Source organism: Semicossyphus pulcher, unplaced genomic scaffold, assembly GCF_022749685.1.
Source record: "Semicossyphus pulcher isolate SPU_LCO1_2020_fin unplaced genomic scaffold, fSemPul1.0.p SCAF_17, whole genome shotgun sequence".
Taxonomy (NCBI): Eukaryota; Metazoa; Chordata; class Actinopteri; order Labriformes; family Labridae; genus Semicossyphus; species Semicossyphus pulcher.
Window position 1 is genome coordinate 20,232,165 of NW_027211681.1, and position 22,501 is coordinate 20,254,665.

At 41.4% G+C, this 22,501-nt stretch overlaps 1 protein-coding gene across 2 annotated transcripts in view; it reads right to left on the reverse strand.

Annotated features, from left to right (window-relative positions):
- Positions 1-22,501, reverse strand: part of prkcba (protein kinase C, beta a) — a 43,622-nt gene that overhangs the window by 12,751 nt on the left and 8,370 nt on the right. For both annotated transcript variants that reach the window (XM_069666108.1, XM_069666109.1), the window contains exons 3-9: positions 12,730-12,812; positions 7,587-7,698; positions 2,369-2,497; positions 1,839-1,995; positions 508-642; positions 261-357; positions 12-155 (exon numbers count right to left, since the gene is read on the reverse strand). In XM_069666108.1, the coding sequence (XP_069522209.1) occupies positions 12-155; positions 261-357; positions 508-642; positions 1,839-1,995; positions 2,369-2,497; positions 7,587-7,698; positions 12,730-12,812 (857 nt within the window). The remainder of the gene's footprint in view (positions 1-11; positions 156-260; positions 358-507; positions 643-1,838; positions 1,996-2,368; positions 2,498-7,586; positions 7,699-12,729; positions 12,813-22,501) is intronic.

Here is a 22,501-nt window from a genome sequence, read left to right on the forward strand (position 1 = left end):
CTGTGCATCACCTTGCCGAAGCTGCCTTTTCCCAAAACCATGATGAAGTTAAAGTCCGACAGCTTGACTCGGTCCTGATTGCCGTTGCTGTCATACTTGCACACAGCGGAGGAAGAAGACGAGTCTGTGGGCTTCCCTGGACCCACCCTCGCCCTCTGGAGAGAGAAGGAAATAAGGGGAGAGAACAAGATGAAATAAACCTCATACAAATAAAAATAATATATAAACCTGTTATTGCTTTGTGATGTTTTCTGTCTCACCTCAAACTTTTGTCGCAGCTCCTCGTTACCTTCCTCTCCTTCGGGCTGGACAGGAACATTAAAGTATTCTCCTTCCTCCTGGGAGAGCAGCTTAAACCTTAAACCGGAACAAACACAGAAAGATGTCAGATAAAATCCAGGATTACTACCAGACTAAGACAACAGAACACTTTAAATATTTACACCCCTATTCCCTCAGCTTTTTAACCACTCTGCCATCTCCCTTTTCCACATGTTGCCGTCTTACCATCCGTCCACGCCTTGTTTCTGTAGCTCTGATATTCCGAAGGACAAGGAGCCCATGAAGTCGTTCCTGCTGGTCAGATCCCAGTCCCAGATCTCCACAGACAGACGGCGGTCCTTGTCGCTTTCTTTTAAGTTGCTAAGAAATAAGAGAAAAGGGCATGACCTTCAGATAAAAGATGAGGTCAAAAAAAGTTCTTGAAAAGTGGTAAATACAAAAAAGTTCACAATTTCATATTTCAAAGCTAATTTCCCCTTATGTAGCTCTCTCTATTTATTCAGATACCAGCATTGGAAATGCCTCCAATAGAGTCTTAAATGCGGTATCGGTGAGAAGGACAGTAGATGTAAGGGTCCTGTGCTGAGATTTATAACCTCCCCCTGCTCCAAAACACAGCAGTCATGACTGCTGTTAACAACTAACTGCAGTTTTAGAGCGGAAAAACGCACTGCTAGCAGAGAATGTTATGCTAGTCAAGCTAGCACAATGTTAGCAAACTGTTTTTCAATCACACATTCTTTAAGATTTTCATGTAAATAAATGTTAAGTCATTATCTATCAGTGAATGAGGTAACACAAGCGGCGCCTAGTTAGTGACGCGTTTTCCATCACCCAGCAGTGGTTGGTCTGCCAGAGAGGGTAGGCAGAGCTAAGCGGCTGCTTTTCCAGTCTCTGCAAGTGTTGCGAGTAAACAGTAACCTACTATGGCTGAACAAACAAAGAAAAGATGGATGACTACAGATACAACTTCAACAATAAGTGAAAATCCAAAGAAAAAGAAACAAATTCGACGCTCAGATGAAGCAAACAGTCTAAAAAGGAAAGCGACCGTCAGCGAGGAAAATCAAGAGTTACAACCGGAGCCAACCGTGGACGTCACACATGCAACACTGTCTGGATATCTGGCAAGCGTGCTCCTGCAATTACAGTTTATCACCATGGGTACCGCCAAAGAGAACGAAACAGAGATGAAGTTAAAGAAAATCAAAGCAGGTGGAAGCACAAATAAAGCTAAAAATCAGGGTTTTTCAGGCACTCTCTGTGGACGATAGCACTGGATCATCACAATTCAAACAGGCAAACACCTCAGAAGTTGTAATTATTTTTTCAAGCCTTGGCATTTCCTAGCAGTGACAGCGACCCAGAATAGCTACAAGCACAAACAGAAAGAAGACTGGGGACAAGGTCATTTGCATCAGCTCCAGTTAGCTGTGCTTTTGTGACTGGAATTGGGGCCAAGAGAGAAACTTGAGACCAAACGCTTTAAAAAATATTCAGAGTGTGTGAAGCCTCAAAACTCATCTGAGGTATAATAGAGAAGAGAGATGTCTCACAAGGTGAAGGACTCATTCCAGGTGGGGTTGAGGCAACATTTGATGGTCTTGGTCTTCTGCTTGCTCTCACTCTTGGGGTCTGGGATCAGCTTGAGCTTGACGTAAGGGTCTGACAGGCCGTTGGGGTCCATGGGCACCAGGTTCTTAGCCTCTTTGACTGTTGAGGAGAGAAAAACATCCAAAGATAAAACACACTTTTAGACATTTAGTTTTGAGGACAGCAGGACCTGTAAGTGTTAGTGTGAGCCCAGCTCTGTCCTGCCCTAAATAACTTACTGACAACACTTAACAACAGTTTAGTTTCTGGTCTATAATCAATCCTCAGCTGTCTGAGAGAGACAGAGAGCACGTGGATGCATGTCCCAGTGGCGATGTGGGTCAATCGTTGGACCATTGATCGACTAATGGACTTTCCAGTTATAGTCTTAGCAGATAGAGCGCTATGAGAGGTGTGTGTATGTGCGTGTGTGTGTGTGTGTGTTTCAGAGAGCGGGAATGAAGAGAAAGACAGAAGGAGAGCAAACACTTACTGGTGACGGCGAGAGACTCCCCGGTGATCTGCGCCGTGATCTGGATGCGTCCTCTCCTCTCGGTGTGATCGGTCCCGCACAGGCTCGGGACGTTGGCCACACATCGTTTGTGGATGTTCATCATACAGTCTGAAAGCAGACACACACACAGAGAGATGCATGTCAAGTTCAGTTATATTTATAGAGCATGAAAATCTCAAGACTGTGCAGACTTTTAAGACACTTTTAACCTGACACTTTGCACAATTTTTTATTTTTGTGCTTTATCCTATTTCTACCTTTATTTTGTCACCTGTAATGTTTCCATTTTGGTTACCTGCCTTAGCATTCTCACTAACTCTACCATGTTTTCTTCTGTACATCTCCTTTCCTATCATAATCAAAGACATCATCACTGCTTTCAGTGCTACATTAACAAATTAAAGGCTCTTCAGAGACTTAGTGTCATACTTTCATGAAGTCAAGTCAAAGTAATGAAGCAGCAGAGGCGGAGAGATCTAGACTGTAAGTCGCAAAAATACTGGATCCTACACTTCCCATAATGCACCTCAACAGCATCTCTTCGGCAGACCCTTCCTGCTTATTTTGTAACTCTCTTACTCGTCCTCCATCCAGGTCCTTCAAACTCCACAACCCTCCACAACCTAAGACCCTTAGACTATTTCCTTGGCTGCTTATGATGTCACCAGGGGATTTACTTTTTTTCATTTAATAAATGTCTGTTAAGTCACTATCTGTCCCCGAATGAGGTGATTGAGCCTATGGCCTGCCAGAGAGGGTAGGCGGAGCTAAGCGGCTGCTTTTCCAGTCTCTGCAAGTGTTGTGAGTAAACGGTAATCTACTATGGCTGAACAAACAAAGAAAAGATGGATGACTACAGATACAACTTCAAAAATAAGTGAAAATCCAAAGAAAAAGAAACAAACTCGACGCTCAGATGAAGCAAACAGTCTAAAAAGGAAAGCGACCGTCAGCGAGGAAAATCAAGAGTTACAACCGGAGCCAACTGTGGACGTCACACATGCAACACTGTCTGGATATTTGGGAAGCGTGCTCTTGCAATTACCCTTTATCGCCATAGGTACCGCCAGAGAGAACAAAACTGAGATCTTTGAGATTAGCACTTTAAAGAACTTCCCTCAGCACCACATAAGGCATGTATCAGCTGTCTTTAAAGGCTGAGTAGTGCTTCCCATGACTAGTAAACAGATCTCTATGGGTCAAACTAGTGGAGCACCTTTAAAGGACAAGTGCAGACTAAAGCCTTCTAAAGTCTCAAGGAACAAGACATTTTTGTCATTGTTGTCATGCTGACTCAAGATTGATCACAAGATTACTTTCTAAAGATCTGCGACAGGAGGAAATGACCTTGCAGCCAACAATAACAAGTAAGAAGTCTCTCTGCGGAAATTGCCCCACGTTTGTTTATGTCCAGCTGGTGATAGAGCTCGATGACGGCCAGTAAGCCTTCTCTCTGCGTCGCTTGTGTCCGCACAATCTGGAGAACACAACCTTTTATCCTCGCTCGCTTTGCAGCCATTATGTTTGTTTTGTTTTGGACTGAATTCCCTCGAATACTGGTATGCTCAGATCTCAGACAAGCCTCAAAGATGTCCCAACGACAAATGCACAAACATGTTCAAAAGGTGATCAGAGCGGCTTAAACTGAAGGACCTGTTGTGACTTGTGGGAGCTTTTGTCTCAGATCTAAGACATGTTTCTGGGACCGGAAACAAGTCTTGACTCTGGCACACAGTCCATGTATTTGCTCATAAATCACATTCCTTCTAGCAACTTCTACCCCCTAAAATATCAACTAAGAGCCTAAATCAAATAAAAAGAAAGGTTCGACAGCACTGTGGTCATTCAGACATGATAGAGACACTATTTTGATTTACTCCTAGATTATTGTAGATTTGTTTGCTTTGAATATTGCTAAATAAGCATACAATAACCACATAATTACATCCTTCCTCTTAATGTAGTTTCTCCGTCTGTCCACTAGATGTCCCACTGCTCTGATGTACACGTTTCAGTCCACTCACCGGAGGTGCGGCAGTGATGCGAGCATGAGAAGGTAATGATGCTGCATCTTTTCTTTCCTCTTTCTTCAGGCAGTGCACTAATCATGTCATTAATGCTACTATTAAACTTTATGAATCGAGATGACCCCAGAGAAACAAGAGTTAAAATATCTAAATATCACCATCACTGGTTCGGATGTTTTCAAACCTGGGCCACCTTCTTTTACATATTTAGGGGTCTTAATTACTTTTCATTCATCAATTAATCCATTTCCTTTCGCATATCCGGGGCCAGGTTGCAGTAGCAGCTGCTAAGATGATTAGTCCGGACGTCTCTCTACCCAGCAACGTTTTCCGGTTCCCTCCTGGGGGATCCTGAGGCGTTTAAAGCCAGATGAGATTTATAATCCCTCCAGTGTGTTCTGGGTCTACCCCGAGGTCTTCTACTAGCTAGACATGCCAGGAAAATCTCCAATGGAAGGTGCAGAGGAGGCATAGTTATCAGGAACGCTAACTACCCAAATAAGCAACAGGCACAAAGCAGATCGCTTCAGCCAGCAGCCACAAAACGGGCTGCAACGTAATCCTTTGGGGCAATTACAAGCGATCGCAGTTCATCCTGGAAAAGTGCCCATTTCTTTGCTAAGGCAGGCTCAGATTGTGATTCTAATTGCCCCACAAAATTATGGAGAAGTTTCTACAGATATTGAAGTTTTTTTAAAGCAGGAAAGAGAAGTCTTGCTCAAAGTGAAAGTCTCGTGAGCTGTTGCAGGAAAACAGCGTTAGTCAGAGCTGGAGAAGGAAGTTCGTTTTGCAGGAGAAAAGAAAGTGTTGCATCAGACACTAGACACTAAACAGGATACATAGACTAATGCACAGACACTAATAAACAACCCGAGTCTGCCTTTAGTTGACGTTAGTACGATCGGGCACATTTGCTCCTGAGGGTTATCTTGCGGCCAATGCAACATGTTTCACAGCTGCTGTCTGAGGGAATCTACTGGAGCTAATCCAAAACTTTTTCTACTTGTCAGTCACTCAGATGCAGAATATGTAAAATGGGGCCCAGGTTTCAAATGCAGGAATTTCCCATCAAGACTCTGGTAACAGAAAGCAGAGGGAAAGTTATGATTGACTGGATCTAAGTCAGAAAGTTGCACTCTCGCTTCCTACTACTGAAAAACTTCAAATGTCTCGATTTGAAAGATTTCTCAGGAAGGAGTTATGTTTCAGTTTTTCTTTTTCCAGAGTGAAAGTCTAAGATCTTAACCGAACACTCCTCGTCCCTAATCAGAGATAAATACATGGAAATTGTCTTACAGAAAACCTGAAGAATACAGAGAAGGCAACATAGTTCATGTCTCAATTTTCCTTATATTCTTTATTATTAATAAGATTATTCAAATGTTAATATTTTAACCATGTCTACCTTCCCGCCATTTAATGTTTAGTCTAAAAAAAAGTAAAATAATGTGGTCATATGAAATTTGCAAGAAACACAGAGCAGCTATTCATGTTGTGTTGTTTAGGTGGGTTAATATGTAACCTGACAACACCTCTATTGTGTTGAAAAAGCTACACCACACACACATTTTCTTCTTGGGACTAAATGTAAATGTAAGAAACCTGCTGCAGAGTCCACCAAACCCTGTCTGCTGCTGAGCACATGCACAATGAGGAACTGTTTCCCTACTAAATAATGTTAGTCAAAGCTGGAGATGCAGACGTGAAGCCCACTTCCTGTTTGTGCCTTTGTTGCCAACAACAGGCGAATGGTCAGCAATAAACTCGACCCGACGGCAGGACTGTAGGGACCGTTCAATCACGGTTATGAGCGGCTGATGGTATCTGTGCAGCTGTCGTTCAGCCGATCGTATCTGTTCGCTGGTTCTCATTAAGACTAAAGAGCGGGTTGATTATTGTGAATGATGAATGTACGCTAAATTTAGAGACCATTTATTAGCTGAGCTACCATCCACAGCTCGTGTATTACAAGCAACATGTGGATTTATGCTATAAAGTGAAACATTTAAAAAAAACTGTTATTATTTTAGCCAGCCATTTCTGTGTCTTCTGAGCAACATCCTTTACACTTGGCTGAGTGAAATGTGGCAGGATTTGGAGAAAGGGTGGAATTAGGAGTTAGGAGTAAGAGTTTCAGAGAATTTAAAGGCATTACAGAGACACTATCACGTACTGTACAGTGATGTTTCGATCAACTGTTTAAGAGAAGCAGAAGCATAAATCTGATTTGGCTAAAATACACGTTAAGTCAAATCAGTAGAAAATACTTAATCAAATGGATATAAATATACAAAATGTAAAGGTAGAATGAGTTGGATTTGTCCATGAAGCTTGTAAACAAAACATCTTAAATAGGGGGTGTTATGCAATTTCACATTTTCAGACATATATAATGTTACAATGTTGGATGTTCAGACTAAAGTTTCAAATCTGTAGGTAAAAGTATGTTGGAGTAATCCCCAGGTTTCTCAGCTCAGTCTGCAGACTGCTGTGAACGCCTGGTTTCACACTGTTTTTTCTACATGCAGCCTCAGCAGGCTTCGGCGAGCCGGCCAATCAGAAGAAAGTGGGCTTGTAGGGGCGGGGTTTCTTAAAGGGACAGAGCTGAATGAGTGGCTGTATGAGGCCTGCACAAAACACCAGCGTGAGGAAAATTTATTTAATTGTAAATTATACTAAGCTACTCCACAGGTATCACAGTGAAATATAAAGCTTGAAATTAGCATAATACCCCCCCTTTAAAGTTGGCTCCTCCACCCCAGCTCAAAGGCATGTGTGCCTACTATCTGGCACCTGAAGGGTATGTTTTTAGAGTCCTGTCTTCAAACCCGGCAGTCTTTTTCTTTCTAACTTTCCGGCACTTTCTAATGTTCTTTATTTAGTTTCTGACTGTGTCAGCCTGTTTCTGGTGCTGAGCAGATTGTAGGTCACAGCCACCTACTGCAGCCAGACACAATGCTATGAGAGCAATGAGACTGAACAAGAACAGTTCAAGTGTGGGGCCTGACAGCTGAACAATGAGCTGAGACTCACTATAAAGCTTCTTTAGGCAGAGAGGATTAAGATAATTCAATTAGACAACCAAAAGAGAGGCGTGAGGTCGGTAAAAAGTGTGCTGATGGCTTATAAAACAAAAGCTTCAGAGGCCACAGAGATTCTTGTGTACGTACGGTCACATTTCATGCCCTGGTGTATCAGCCCGTAGAGGAGAGAGCCACAGTGGTCGCAGAACGTCGGGCTGGAGTAGGTGTGGACCTTAAACTTGTGTTTACTTCGAGGATCCTGCGGAGAAAGAAACACAGAGAAAAGAATTTAGTGTTCAATTAATATAAGTGCTTTCTTTACTGTACCTGCATCTGTGGTGCTTCAGAGTCCATTAAAATATTTAAAACTGCTACTTCAGGTGCACGTATTTAAATTCAAATCACAAAAAACTTCTTAATTGCCTTTAGTGGATTTGATTGTAAATAGTTTTAGCTTCCTTTGCACGGGCTTTTACGCATTAGTGACACCGTTTACTGTTTCATGAGGATAAGCCCGACTCAGATTCATCCCAGAGGTGTTTGACGGGTTTAAAGCGAGAGTTCGGGTTATATTCGTCGTCTCCTCTGTAAACCGCTGACCCGAACAGCTGATCTGATACCCTGCGCTTCATGCGTAGGCACACGGGGCCGTTGTACGGAGTAAGACATAGTGCAGAGGGAAGGAGCTGTCTGACACAAAGGTGAAGCTGTGACAAAAAGATTAAATACAGCGTATGCTTAACACTTGAACTGAAATGTTAGCAACATCACAAGAGAGGGAGTGATGTTGGACTGAAGCACTGCCGTGATTCGGTCGTAGGATGATATTCAGAACAACATCACGACCTTGAGTGCGATATTGTTTTCAGTTACACAATCAGCAAATAATAGTAAAAAAGTAACAATCAACAATGTTTGCTATTTTTTGCTCCACCAACTCAACTAGTTCCGCAACTTAACTGAAACTAACTTTTGTTGCCAAGCAACCAAAACATTCTCCTGCACTCTGTGTCTCCAGGTGACCACAGATCAGCTCTTTTCTATCATGTACATTTATCTGTTTGTTCATTTATCATCAACCAGTGAAATAAGAGTCTGCTGTGTGATTCAGAGGTCATTAATGTGGACATACACGGTCTGCTGTAACGTTAACAGTATTTAGAACACCTGGCTGAGGCGGCGTGATACACAGAGTGAAAAGTCCCAGTGATGTTGTTCTCTATATCAGCACTCATGTAATGCCTGTTATCCAATCAGATTACTTGGTCTGAACTAACTATTGTATAATTGTTTATATGTAGGACTCTTTACATTTTTTTATTATTTTTTATTTTTTATTTTGAACGTGTACAAAAGAAATAAATAAAAATAAAACAAGACAACAAAACAAAAACAATTGAAGAAAAAAAAACAAAAAAAACATCATCTCCAGTGTGATTCCACCCATTGTACACGTTCAAAAAGGAGTAGGAAGAAGCATACACTTGTCGGGTCCTACCCCCGTGAAATTGGCTAAAGTATGTGGTATTCGTGGCCCTGTCTGCAGCGGTGCTTAGCTTAGCCGCTCTGCGTAGGGAACTCCGGCCGGCTTCTCCAGTGCTGACTGTTATCTACTGTACGTAGTACACTTAGTATTGTTAAGCACCTCATGCAACCCCACATCAAAAAACATGAACTATCCCTTTAAGGTCGGCGCTCTGTGCAGGCCAATCAAGCTCCTCCAAAGGAAAATGAGAAAACCATCTCTGATACACGACACACGTCCTTCGACTAAAACTATACGTTTGCCATTTAGAGTATCTGTTTATAATGTAAGTGAATGTAATTAACTATTGTTCCTAATTGGGCGAACCAATCCTTTATATATTGCCTCCATTATACCACAAAGATTTTAAATACCGGAGAGAAAATAAACAACCGATGGCTCAAAAAAAGAAAACAACCAAACAGCTCTGGTGATGTAACAAAACCACACAAAGACAGAGGAGTTAGAGATTAATAAACATTCGTCATATGACTTCAAATCCATGCTGACTCACAATTTTTGTGTGTGTGTGTGTGTGTGTGTGTGTGTGTGTATGAGAGATACTGGCTCATTAACCTGAGGCAGCCAGGCAGCACATTCTCTCTTTACTGACACGTCTCTCTCTGTGATTTGGGGCTGACAGCTCAGCAGGAGAGAGGACAAGAGGTTACATCTGTGCGTGTGTGTGTACCTGTGTGTGTGTGGGTGCATGTGTGTGTGTTCATCCAGCAGCACTTACAGGAACTACATGGAAGTACACAAACACCAAAAGCCACTGCTGACCTTGCTAATGTTATAAATGAACCTTCAACAGGAAACAATCACTAACCATGTGCCCCATAAACATCTAGCTTTAACACACACCGCTCCCCAACACATTAAGAGACCACTGCAGATTATGTTTTTCTCCGGTAACTCAGGAAGAGTTCACATTTTAAATATTTGGTGGAATAACCTGGTTTTTAATGAAAGCTTTCATGCTGCTTGGCATGCTCTCCACCGGTCTGTCACATTGCTGTTGGGTGACGTTCGGCTACTCTTTGTGCAAAAATTGAAGCAGCTCTGCTTTGTGTGCTGTTCTTGTGACCGTCCATCTTCCTCTCGATCACATTCAGGAGGTTTTCAATGGGGTTCAGATCTGGATTGGGCCCGCCATGACATGAAGAGAGAGATGCTGATTTAAGGAACATTTGGAGTGGTGTCTTAATTCTCTTTAAGGTTGGGTACCATCTTTACTCTCTGTATTAAACGTCATTCACACAGGATAAGGTAAAACATCACTGAAAATCAAACCTCTCTAATCCACACTGGTCCCGACTCTCTCCAGTCGGTAACAGTTTGTCAGCAGGACATAGTGTGAGACAGCTGAGTGTCTCTCAGAGAAGGCACCACAGTAGTGCTGCCAGAGACGCTCCAACACTCTTTTCCTCCAAGTGAGGAATCTTTGCAGTTCCACATAATCCAGCTGACAATCAGAAACATCTTTGAGTGCTTGGAGATCTCATTATATGTAAACTGTATGTCATAAAAGAGAGCCAATATATATAAATTGAATAGTAAAGTTGTCATATTCACATTTTTGGGTTGTGGATTGATTCACTAATGCTCCGAGTAATATTCACACTCAAGTTGCTTTTGGGGCGCCGGTTTAGCTCAGTGGTGAATTTGCACGTCTCATATACAGAGGCTACAGTCCTCGACGCGGCAGCCCCAGACTGAACTCCGACCCTCGGGCCCCTCGCCACGTGCCATCCCCCATTCTCTCTACCCCCGTCTCTGGCACTATCCACTGTCCTCTCTCTCAATAAAGGCATAAAAGGCCCAGAAAAAAAAAAAAAAAACACTGTACAGCTAGCACTAGTATGAAAAGGCACCTAAACAAACAAAACAAATTCAATCATCCAAACACAACCTACTTGTGTTGATTCATCTATATTTCTTAATGCTGCACTGATAAAAAATCTTCTACTACACTCGTGGTGCTGCCTCATACGTCTTAGCTGTAGGGCTGCCCCCTAGAGAGTAAGCTTAAAGCTTGTTAAAATGATCCTTCAGTGCTCATTGTTCAACTGAGAGCCAAATTAACCAGAGGTCTCTTCCTCTCCCTTACAAACGAACCCGGTGATAAAGGCCAATTAAAAAGAGGTGCAGACAAATTATCTGCAGAGGTCACCCCTTCTCCAAACCAAACAGACGTGGAGATAAAAGCCAGTAAAAATAAAGCTGTATAAAACCTCTTCTGGCATTTATTGAGCTCAGCTAGTTTAGTGTTTTCAGCATAGACTGTAACATACTGACGTGCAGGATTGTTGCCATTTGTTTTCGTTAAGTTAAGAGTGTATTTTGGTTGGGGGTTAGGGTTGGAGCCCACCTCTGGCTCCAAATGATGTCAAAATCGTAAGATGGCAGCGCCCGTCATGGGGCTGTTTTGGCTTCAATTTTGTACAATGAGAGCAGATGGAGACGCGTCGTCCATCTTTACATACAGTCATTGGTTTTAGGACAGATCAGATCAGATGACTAAAATTTTTTATCTGCTAAATAACTACTGAAACATTTATAAAAGTTTACCATTGGACATGTTTTTATCTCTGGATGACAGCTGTAGCCTATGGACGATTAATAATGTGTGGCTTTAAGAAGAACAAGGCTTATTTAAGAGTTTGATGTGGCTCTGAGTTGGGTAGAGCCGGATTGTCTGACTGCTGCGTGAGACTCTCAAAGAGATGACATCAGTCTAACAGTGGTTACAAAACCTTTGAAAACGAGCCACAACTAAACCTTTGATACTGAGGCCATGTCTACACGTACACAGGTGTTTTTCAAAACAGAGTTTTCCCTCTGTCCACACAAGCACGGATATAAAACAATCCCGTCCAAACGAAAACGCAAAAACACAACAGAAACGCTGTCATGAGAATGCCACACCAACAGGCGGCGAAATAAACCAGACAAGCAAAGAAGAAGACAATCATGGCACAATCAAAAGTCTTCAAAAATCTATTGCCGGAGGACTACCTGGTGGGCTGCAATGACGCATCGAGGAAGGGTAGAATCATGTGTGTGGACTGAAACATGGTCGAGTTATTCCTTAATATCACTCTGGAATATAAAGTTAGTAAAACACAGGAAAACATGGACTGGGAGTCCTGCCAGTTCACACATGCCGACATTCTAGCTCTCTACTGTAGTGCATCCCGAGGCCTCTGTTCCTCAATATAGTGGACGAGTAACTGCACATATATGTGTAAACATGTAAAAAGTCCTGTTAGCGAGGTTAGAAGCATCACTGTTTTTGTCATGTCCGTCAAAAGAGATAACAGCGCACAGCCTGGCGTCACAAGCCGAAATCAGCGTTTAATCTGTCTACACGTCTCCGTGGAAACCGAGTTTCTAAAAGTCTTCAACCTGATTCATTTTCAGTGACCTTAAACAGCATTTGTGTGTGGACGAAAGGCAGAGGAAAAGCTACGTTTTAAAAAATGCCCGTGTTCGTGTGGACATGGCCTGAAACAAAGCAACACTTCACACGATGCTACTTAAATGAGCTGCAGGACTGACAGACTCTATGCTTCATGTGCTCTAAGGTGGCGAAATTTGGCACAGATTGATTTAACGTGAGTCTGTCCTCAGCTTTATAGATGTGATGTGGACTTTAATGTGGATCCCCCCCAAACATTTCCTTTTTGGCAAAGCGAAGAATTAAATCCAGCAAATTGTGTGCGTCTTTCACGCATGTTTGTGTGTGTATTTTTCTTTACTTACATCAGAGGCAGGTCCTTTGTCGGCCCCCGGACAGGAAAAGGTGACAAATTCATGACAGCGCTTATGGACCACAAAACAGCACACTGCGTAGGGAGAGAGAAAAAAGCAAATGTCAACTCAGGCTTCCTTGCAAAACCAAACAAGGCCACACAATAGAAACAAAGAGATGAATCAATACGTCAATTATGTGACATTAGTCATTGCACAATAGGCTTCTCATATTTCAGACGTTCCCATTCGCTCCTTCCTTGCAGCCGACGTCTATATTTAGTCTTATTGCTTCCGTTTACAAAGATTTATATTTAACCACAGCATGGTGGGATATCTCATAATCACAGCCAGTAACATTAAAGCTGCTGCAGGAAACTTCCAATGGAGGCAGATCCAAAAAGCAGCGGGCGATTTCACTGCCTGAAGTTCAAATCATTCAGAGCAGTGACTCACCAAAATATGTCCTGTAAAAAACAAGCTTTGGATCTTTGAATGGACGCTCACTCCACACAAACACAAACAAAGGATTGTTATATTTTAGAGAACAAACAGGACAACGTTTAGTTTATGGGTACATCTCGTCATTTCCATTTAAACTCTGGCATAAATAATCATTTGAACATGCATGGTCAAACTGAACTTCATTTTAACTGTTTATTTAGTGTGTTGATGGTTCAAACGACGGGTCGCCCTAAATTCAAATGTTTCTCAGCTAAACCATCAGACATTTCTAAGGAACATCGTGGTTTTACAAACCAGATCTTTTCTACATGGATGTGTTAAAAGTCTGAAGTTCAGTTTCACGTTCAGCATCTTAAAGACGGCCGAATAAGCTAAGGCAAATATTAGTCAGCATTTGAGAAATGATAAATTCACACTCGGGTTTTCAGAAGTTTCACATGGAAAAAAAAAAATCACAGGATGTGTGTCATGTGATTCAGAATACATAAGAAACAAACAATGTGAAACTCCAACTGAGTCTGTCAACCAAAGCTCAACAGACACACCTGCACAAAATCCAAAGAACTTAAAGTTATTTATCAAGGCGGACAAAGAAAACCAGCCAAATATGCTGGAACTACCACAACGACTACGTGCCCCTGTACAGCATTCGACTTATAACAAACAAATACATCAGGTGTCCGGTTCCCTTCTTGTTTACATGTGCAGACAGCTTCAGCAGAAACAGTTCCAAAATATATTAAAAGTTAGGATTGTGTTTAAACAAAGAAGAGCTGACACACTCAGCTGATTAGTCAGAAATCTTATTAATATGTATTTTGATTTAATTAAGGTCAAATATAACTGACGAGTTATAATTATAGAGCAATTAAGAGAAAAGTTCAGGCAGCTAATAAGGTAAAAAAGTTTAACTGATGATGAGTTAACTTTACATTTTTGAACACTGATGTACAATTCTGGGAATCTATTATCAGGTAAAACTTACTGGGACTTCAGGGTCAAGGACCCGAGAGAAAAGAATTCTGGGAATTGTAAAAAATAAGGTAAATGATAACTGACGAGTTAAAGAGAAAGGAGACTTAAACTTTAGCATATACCGTTGCACTGTTCTGGCAGGACATGATCTTATATCTGAATATATTTCTCATCTTAAATTTTAATGTGTTATTTTTGCTTACTGTCAGATTTATTCTAACGCTCTTAATGTTCTGTTTTTAACTGTGTGAAGCACTGTGAATTGCTCGATGTATGAACGGTGCTTTATAAAGAATCTTGCGTCGCCTTTGATTAACCAGTAAATCATTAAAAAAAATCTAAACTACTAAACATGAGCCGGCTTACACATTTTTTATGCTTTTCTTTGTTTCATATTTTTGTATATTAAATATTTTTGAATATTTTGTGTATTTTTTTATATATTGGAACATTTTAGAGGAACATTTGACGAACAGAAAATTGCATGCAGAGTAACTGTCAAACTAAATCCACAGTCGATTTTGTATGAAACATTCAGTGGTGGAGAAAGTCTGTCAGCGATCTCTGGGCAGCTACGCATACATAAGACATCATCCGTCAGAATATACCTTTAACAGAAACACATCCATGAACCATGAGATAAAGTACAATCCATCCTTTTAAACTTTGATCAGCCTCTTCCTACAGGCGGAGGCGAGAACACGACCGACACCAGAACTCCATTTAGATAAATAGGGCAGATCAGGCTTCCCTGCTGTAGACCCGCCTCATGGGTTAACTCATATCACGGCTGTATTTCACATTAAGTTTGCACCACTCACACTTTACACAGAGTTACAGTACGAACCAGAAATAGAATTCATTGGTATAGTGGCACATTTATATCAAGCTCACATGACATTACGCTCTGGTTTAATCTTAATTATTCACATTCTCGTTACATTTTCATGAGGCACCGTGGTACCGGCTGCACTTTCTACGTGCTTCTAGCAGTTATTTATTTATTTGTCTATTTGTATATTTATCTAGTTCAAACATTAAAATATGATAATTTCCTGGAAATGTGAAGGATAGTCGCCTATAAACACACCAGGCGCTCATAGACTGGCACTCTCTGGCAGTACATAAAAGGAGACAATCACAGTAGTGAATAGTATTTATGTTTTTACCAATGATTGAGACATTAAAAGAAGACAAATGAGCACAGTGCCTGACAAAAAGACATCCCTATTTACCCATCTAAGTGTGATAGAAATCAGTAGCTGTGTCCCAATCCAGGGCTGCAGCCTTCCAAGGGCGTATGTGAAGGCCGATTGCATCACAGCGGCACGTTGAAGGCTGTCACATTTCAAAGGCTCCTTCAGATGCAGCCGACAAATGCGACGTTAGTTAAGCTTGCTAAGTTAGCTAGTTTGCTAGGCGACAGGAGCGGTGTTTGGTGACGCAACGGTAAGGGGCAGAACCAGCTGGTGACGCAAACAGGAAATCCTCCGCAGACCAGAGCGTCTCATTTCAGCTCGGCTTTAGCGTCTAAACAGGCTATGAATGACTCGTACTGCGTGGACCACCTCCTTCTAAGGCTGGACTGGGACACAGCTATAGACTGTATAAAAAGATGGACAACATGAAAGCTCCCTAAAAGAGAAGCCAAACCCTCTCTATCGCCCCCTGCTGACTGGCTGCAGTATAGGTCATAAAGCCCGCCTCCTCCATGTTAACAGATGGGACATGAGTCGAACTATAAAATCAAAATACACGTTGAATAAATGTTTCTTAAACATGGTTTCTGTCATTATAGTTAGTTCTTATCATGCTGATTTACATCCAAGTGTTCATTTTTCTGACACGTTTAGTTTTCATGAGTTATTTGATGCTACAAAAAAAGGATGATTGACAGCTCTGTTGACAAATACGGCTCCTGCAGCCGATCTGTTCCTGATAAGCAGAGTAGAGGAGGAACGGCGAGAGGAGACGTAACTAAAACAATCACTACAGTCACTGAAGTTTTCATATCTGTGAACGTCTGCTTCAGACCAACACAAGAAGCTGCTCTGCTGTTTAATTCGCCGACAGACGGGACACTTGCAGTTTTTTTTCTGTCAGTTAAATGCCTGTTTTGGTTAGCAGAAGGGGCGGGACGTCAGTACCGCAGCTCCCCCAGACAATCCCTCACACGTCTTCCATCTTTGTATACAGTCATTGATACAAACACAACAGAAGCCCTCTTTCAAAGTGCATACACAGTTTCCACGCACTTCAAAAGTACAACAAAGAAAAAGAAATAAAGAAACAAACAATGATAGGGTCGTCATGCTCGTGCAGGAGAGACGTTAAGACACTTCTGTGCACACCTGGACGACCTGGCACGTACAGTAAATTATGGTCAGTGCAGTTTTAACTCTGGTTGTAAAGCTGGTAAACAGGGTGTAACAGGACTGAAGTGTGTCCATCTGCAGCTCTGCACAATGCAAATGAAGAGACAGACTGTGACTGAAAAAGGGAAACGCAGACAGAAAGAGAAGGAAGAGTGAAGAAGAAATCAAGTCTAACAGAGAGACAGAGATAAGACAGCATGTGTGTGAGTGTGTGTGTGTGTGTGTGTGTGTGTGTGTGTGTGTGTGTGTGTGTGTGTGTGTGTGTGTGTGTGGGGGCACAGCTGGGTTTGAGGCAGCGTGAGGGGGTGGAGAATTTGTGTGTCAAAAAGACAGAAGCAGAAAATGGAGCAACAGAAAAACACAGAGAAACACGCAATTAGTTTTTTGTTCATAAATCTGCTCCCTCACACACCTGTGCGCGCACACACGCTCTCACACACACACACGCTGCTGAAAGACAGGCCTAGTGACCTGCCGAGGAGGTCTTCGCTCTGTTGCCTAGCTACCAAACTGAGCCCTACAGTGGAGCATACACACACCGCCCTGTTTTGTGTGACTGACAGCGATAGCAGCAAATCAGAGACGATCCAAAAAACCGAGACGGTGCCAGGACGACAGCGGGCTGACAGAATCACATCAACCGGAGCTTCAGGAGGTTCCCTCCATCTTGGATCATCACCACCGATCAACAAAAGCCCACAGACGGAGATGAAATCATTCAGGCCTCAACATGCCGCAAGAAACCACACAGATTAGATTTTGCTTCTGTGCAGCTCCCTAAAGACGGACGGGTTCCTCTGGGGCTGCAACTAACATTATTCACTGTGGATTGATCTGTTGATCATTTTCCTGTTTAAGTGATTAGTTGTTTAGTCAATAAAATGTCAGACAAGATATGTTCAAGATATGTCCTGAAATTTTTTCCACAACGCAAAAGGTATTCAGGTCAATGACGTAGAGGAGTGAAGAAACCAGAGAGTATTCACATTCAGAAAGCTGGAGTCAGAGGATTCACAACTCAAACACTGATCAAATCAATGTCAATTAATCAATTCATTCTTTCATCGCTGCTCCGGTATGTATATTTAGACACAGACCAAAAAGGTAATCAGTTTTCTATCGTAGAAGAGTAAAGAAACCAGGAAATGGAGAACTTTAACTTGCTTGTCCTACATTTAAAGCCCCATTGATTCGTTGATATCCAATAAGTTGGTCATAAATTTTATGGCTGACAACTAATTGATTTATTGTTTCAGCTCTTCTGCTCATATCGATTTAAACATAATTGCGCGCAACTCCACTGGGAAAACGCTTCCCATCTGCCTTCCTTTCTTCATAATTCTGAGCTAACAGATGGAGGAAAAACTACACAGGGGTCAACAAACTATTTGCATGTCATGGGGTGCTGGTTTAGCTCAGCAGTTAAGATGCAACATTAACACTAAAACAATGGATTCTGCCAGTTAAAAGGAGCTATAAAATGTATGTTTGTCTGTGGTTCTACTACTTAAAGGGCCAGTTCGCCAACTGTCAAAGTCCCATCATGCTATTATGTGGAGCTGATGCCTGGAAAACCTACACCAGACTACGTAAAACGCCTGCTAAACTACACTTCCTCAATCTAGGACGCCCGCCTCCGATGTCTGCAGTGTTTAGTAGAATAATAAACACATACCATAAAATGTAATCATGTTCTGTGAGGTGCCTTGAAACGCTGCCTGCTCTCCTGTTTTCCCTCCCAGACATTCTGCATTTATAACTGAGCCAGAGTCTCGTTCAAAAAAAACAAACAAACAAACAAACAAAACACGGCAACAAATTTTAGAGTATTTAAACCTGCAAAAGTAACCTGATTCTTTCTGCATTTTTGGTGCGAGTGGAAACAAAGTGTCATCACAAGATTGAAGAAAAGTATAACCTTGTCGGGCCATGTGGTGAACTTGCTAGCAAACAGTGATGCATACAGTTTCGACACAGGGTTTGTGACTCATGAAGGTATCCGATTGATTCACATGAGTATTGTAATATTGTGTTTTATGATCCTGTATTAATTCCCCAAAACACAATAAATGTATTATTTAAAGTTTACTCCAACATAAAAATGTAACTAAGACAGGAAGAAGTTAGCACACATCACTAAAATACTGAAATACTGCCGTGCCGTATCGCGATATATTGAACTGTTACAATCCTGATACGGATTGTATTAACAGATTCTTTCAATTAACATCCCTGTATTGGTGCAACATCTTTAAGTGTCCCCTGGAAACACTTCCCCTTGGTGCCTGTGATATTCGCGACATTAATTTGTCTAAATGCTGCACACATGTTGTCAAACTTTTTTGCAGAATGTTGAGCTCTCAGAGCCACCATAGCAGAGCGTGAAACACTCCTGTATATCACACAGAGACGTTTGATGACCTGGGTCAGCTGAGTACATCTCCTCAGTGATCAGCAGCTAAAACAACCTTTAATATCGGTGGAGCTAAAACACCTAGTCGATAGTCATTCATTATGTTATTGGCAGGAATGTTCACTCGTGATCACTCAATTCTATAAAGTGACCGGTAACATTAATCATTGAGTATTGATTCCCCATATCCCTGTTTGACCTTCTTGTACATAAACAACACTTCTTTGTTTGTGTAGGAGCCTAAATGCAGTTTATGAAGTTTATCTGTTTGTCAGCGTGCAATAATTTAAGTTATTAAAAGGATTTGGAAGGAATATTTTCACTTAGTGCAGTATTTACAGATTGATTTGGTTTCATTTTAGATTTACTGTAATTCAATTCATAATGTATATGAAGCTTTTAAATGTTGCTGTGATCTGGGGAGAGAAGGGAGTTTGGGCGTAATAAGGCTGTAGTCACACAAGCAGAGAGTGGAGCCACACAGGGGGGTTTTTTAACCTTTTTTTAATCTACAATTATTTTGTACCAGTTGTTTATTTTCGTTTCTGTGGATTTTTTGGTGTGGAATACGAACAAGGGAAACGTCAAGAGCATCAACCTACAGTTTGGTTCCAGCTTTGTTGCCCTTGTTTTTAGCTGTATGTCTTTTTCTAGTCTTAGTTGTTTTTGGAACTGTGGACAACAAGATGGAGAGCAACTTGAAGTCTGCATCAAATAATTCAGGGAATTAAATTAGCACCTTCCACTCACCAAATTCAAGATAAATGATGGCGACTAAGCCAGATAGGTATTTCTTAAATTCAATATCATTTTCATAAAGCAATTCTAAATTTTAGAATAGTAGTAAGGGCCTGTGTCCACTTGAAGCATTTTTTTTACGAGGCAGCGCTCAGCCCTCTGCGTGAGCTGTTTTTTGTCGATGCACTCTCAGTTGAAAAAAGTTCAACCTTTTGAACACCGAACTCCCTCACTGATCAATCAAAATCAAGTAGGGGCGGGACTTCAGATATCAACTTTGTCAACAACAATGGCGGAGGAGTGTATCGTTTCGTTTTTTTGAAGGGTTCAATTTCCAGGTGTAAAGCTGCTGCTAACACCAGGACACGATTCCTTTACATTGTTTTTATGTTTTCTTTGTAAAATTTTATTGAATAAAAGCAAATATTAAGCAAACAGAGCGATTTAAAAACAGGCTTAACGGTCACTACCAAGGGAAGGGGAAGTGCTGCCAACCAACTTTCGTAACCTAGCAACAGTAACTACCAGCGAGAAGCGCTCTGAGGTCGTGGGTGCTGCTGGCGCAAAAAACAGCGTTAGTGGACACAGGCCCTTTGGTTATTAAATACAATCCATATCTGCACAGTTAGGTACACGTTACTCAGCCTTAACAATTTAAAGTTATTCTAACTAAATTTCACAACTGGCCTGTGGATTAATCAGTGAGGAAAAACCTTACATTTCAGACCCTTCTTGTACGTGTATTTGGCCGATAATGCTAATTCTGATTCTGTCACAGTTTTTTAAGGTTTGCAAGTAAGACAGTGTGCAGGAGTTGTTTGTAATTTTTGATGGACTCATTCCTCTCCCACGCACCTGTCTTATGAAATAGATGTGCAAAGTATTTTTATTCAGTTTTAGAAGTAAAACAACAACATTAGCTGGTTCAAGCTTTCTTCGTTTTACTGCATCTTAACACTTTTGGGTTTTTAGACTGCGGATAAGACTAAATAAGCAAATTGAGGACATCCCTTCAGTTTCAAAGAAGCCAAAAAAATTAATCTATGTGAAAAAGTATTCACTAAAAGTCTAAAAACTAAAGCATTAATTGCAGTGAGACAATAATTTGTCTTGTGCTCATTTCATTCCTTCCATCTGCCATTTGGAAAGATCTGTCGCCTTTTAAATTCATTGTGAAGCAGCTCTTTCACATGAGCATTCCCTTCGCTGTGGACGTCTCTGCTCTATAAAACTTTGTTTGTTTTGTCAGCCAAACCCCCGGGGTCACCACATATCATGTAATATATATCTTAGACTGGCAACTGATCAATAGCAAAGATACTCCTTCAACCACTGATCAGTCAATGATCAGGATGAAATGTCAGCCACCGCTTTATACGATCAATAACACTGACGAGCCGGGAGAACAAGCAGGATATCTTATGTAGTCATTCTTCATCTGCTTGAGTCACTGAGGTTATAACAGTTGAAATGTGGGAACAGATGCACGATTTTTGCTGTGAGGAGCAGATTTTAACTGAGGTCAGTGGAGTGTGAAAAGGAAGCATCAATGAAAATCAGGCCACCTCAGTGACACAAAAAAACATGTTTCGCCCAGTTAGAACATCCTGTATGATAAAACGCGGGTTAGGGCTGCAAAGATTTGTCCACATTGTAGCCAAAACCGATGACAAAACTATACCCCTTTCCCACCAAGATAAGCACGTTGACGCAGGTTTTTCAGACCCAGGAAGACCTCCTTATAGATGCCGATTGTCTCTTTTCCCATTGCCAGTGAAGTATACTTCTGTCAGTCTCTTTTCTGCTGCGTCACCGTCTGACGTCACAAACACGTCGTAGACAGGGTTAGTAAACAGTGAAGATGTTACAGTGGTTAGGTCTTTATTGTATCTTTTACTCATTCAGTCTATTTCTCAAACTCTAGCGCTGCTTGGACAGTCATTTGACCCCGGTCCGAATGCCAATTGTAGCCTTTCCCACTAAGCAAGAAAAACGGGTGTTAGTGGGTTTTTTGACCAGTGGGAAAGCAGCTTTAGTCGCCAACAAATTTAACTGTAGAAAATTATGTCACTGCGCTTGTTTTTCATGCAGTGCGCTGACATAACATCGTCTTCAGGAGCTGAGTTTACTGAGGGGTGAGCCATCTCGCCTTCTTACTATCTCTGCTGAGAGTTGCGCATGCAAAACAGCAACCAGGAAGGAACAGGTAAACAAACATAGCAAAATTCCAGAGGCTGATGCAACATCATCGCCGCCTAAAACTTATAAAGTCACCCACAACGCTGTAAATAAAAGGATCGCCTGCAAGATTTGTAAAGTAGACCTTGTTTATCACTTCATAGTTAGACAGGAACAATGGACAGCTTCTTAGCTCTACTAGAGTTAGCTATAAGCTCATTTGCATCTGTAGTCCCTGGGCAGGAAACAGGTGGTCTCCAGTGGATGAATCCTTCTGACTTCAGTGATCCCCAACTTTTCTTCTAACACCATCATCAGGTCAATTATCTAAACATGCTAAGTGCTTTGATTATGACCGAATAACTCCAAAACTTAGGACATTCCCATCAGCCTCTGATCATTTACTTGTTAAATGATAGTTTGCTAACAGGCTAGACGAACATGAATACTGCGATAAACATTATACCAGCTTAAAACCACCATGTTAGAATTGTCTTCAGGGCTACAACAAATAGTTTTAGTTTATTGGCAACAATTTACGATGTATCATTTCCTGGTTCCAGCTATTGATTAATAACAGTCATTAAAAAAAATGACAGATGATGTAATGGACTGTTGGGTGCACATAAGAAGCAAAACG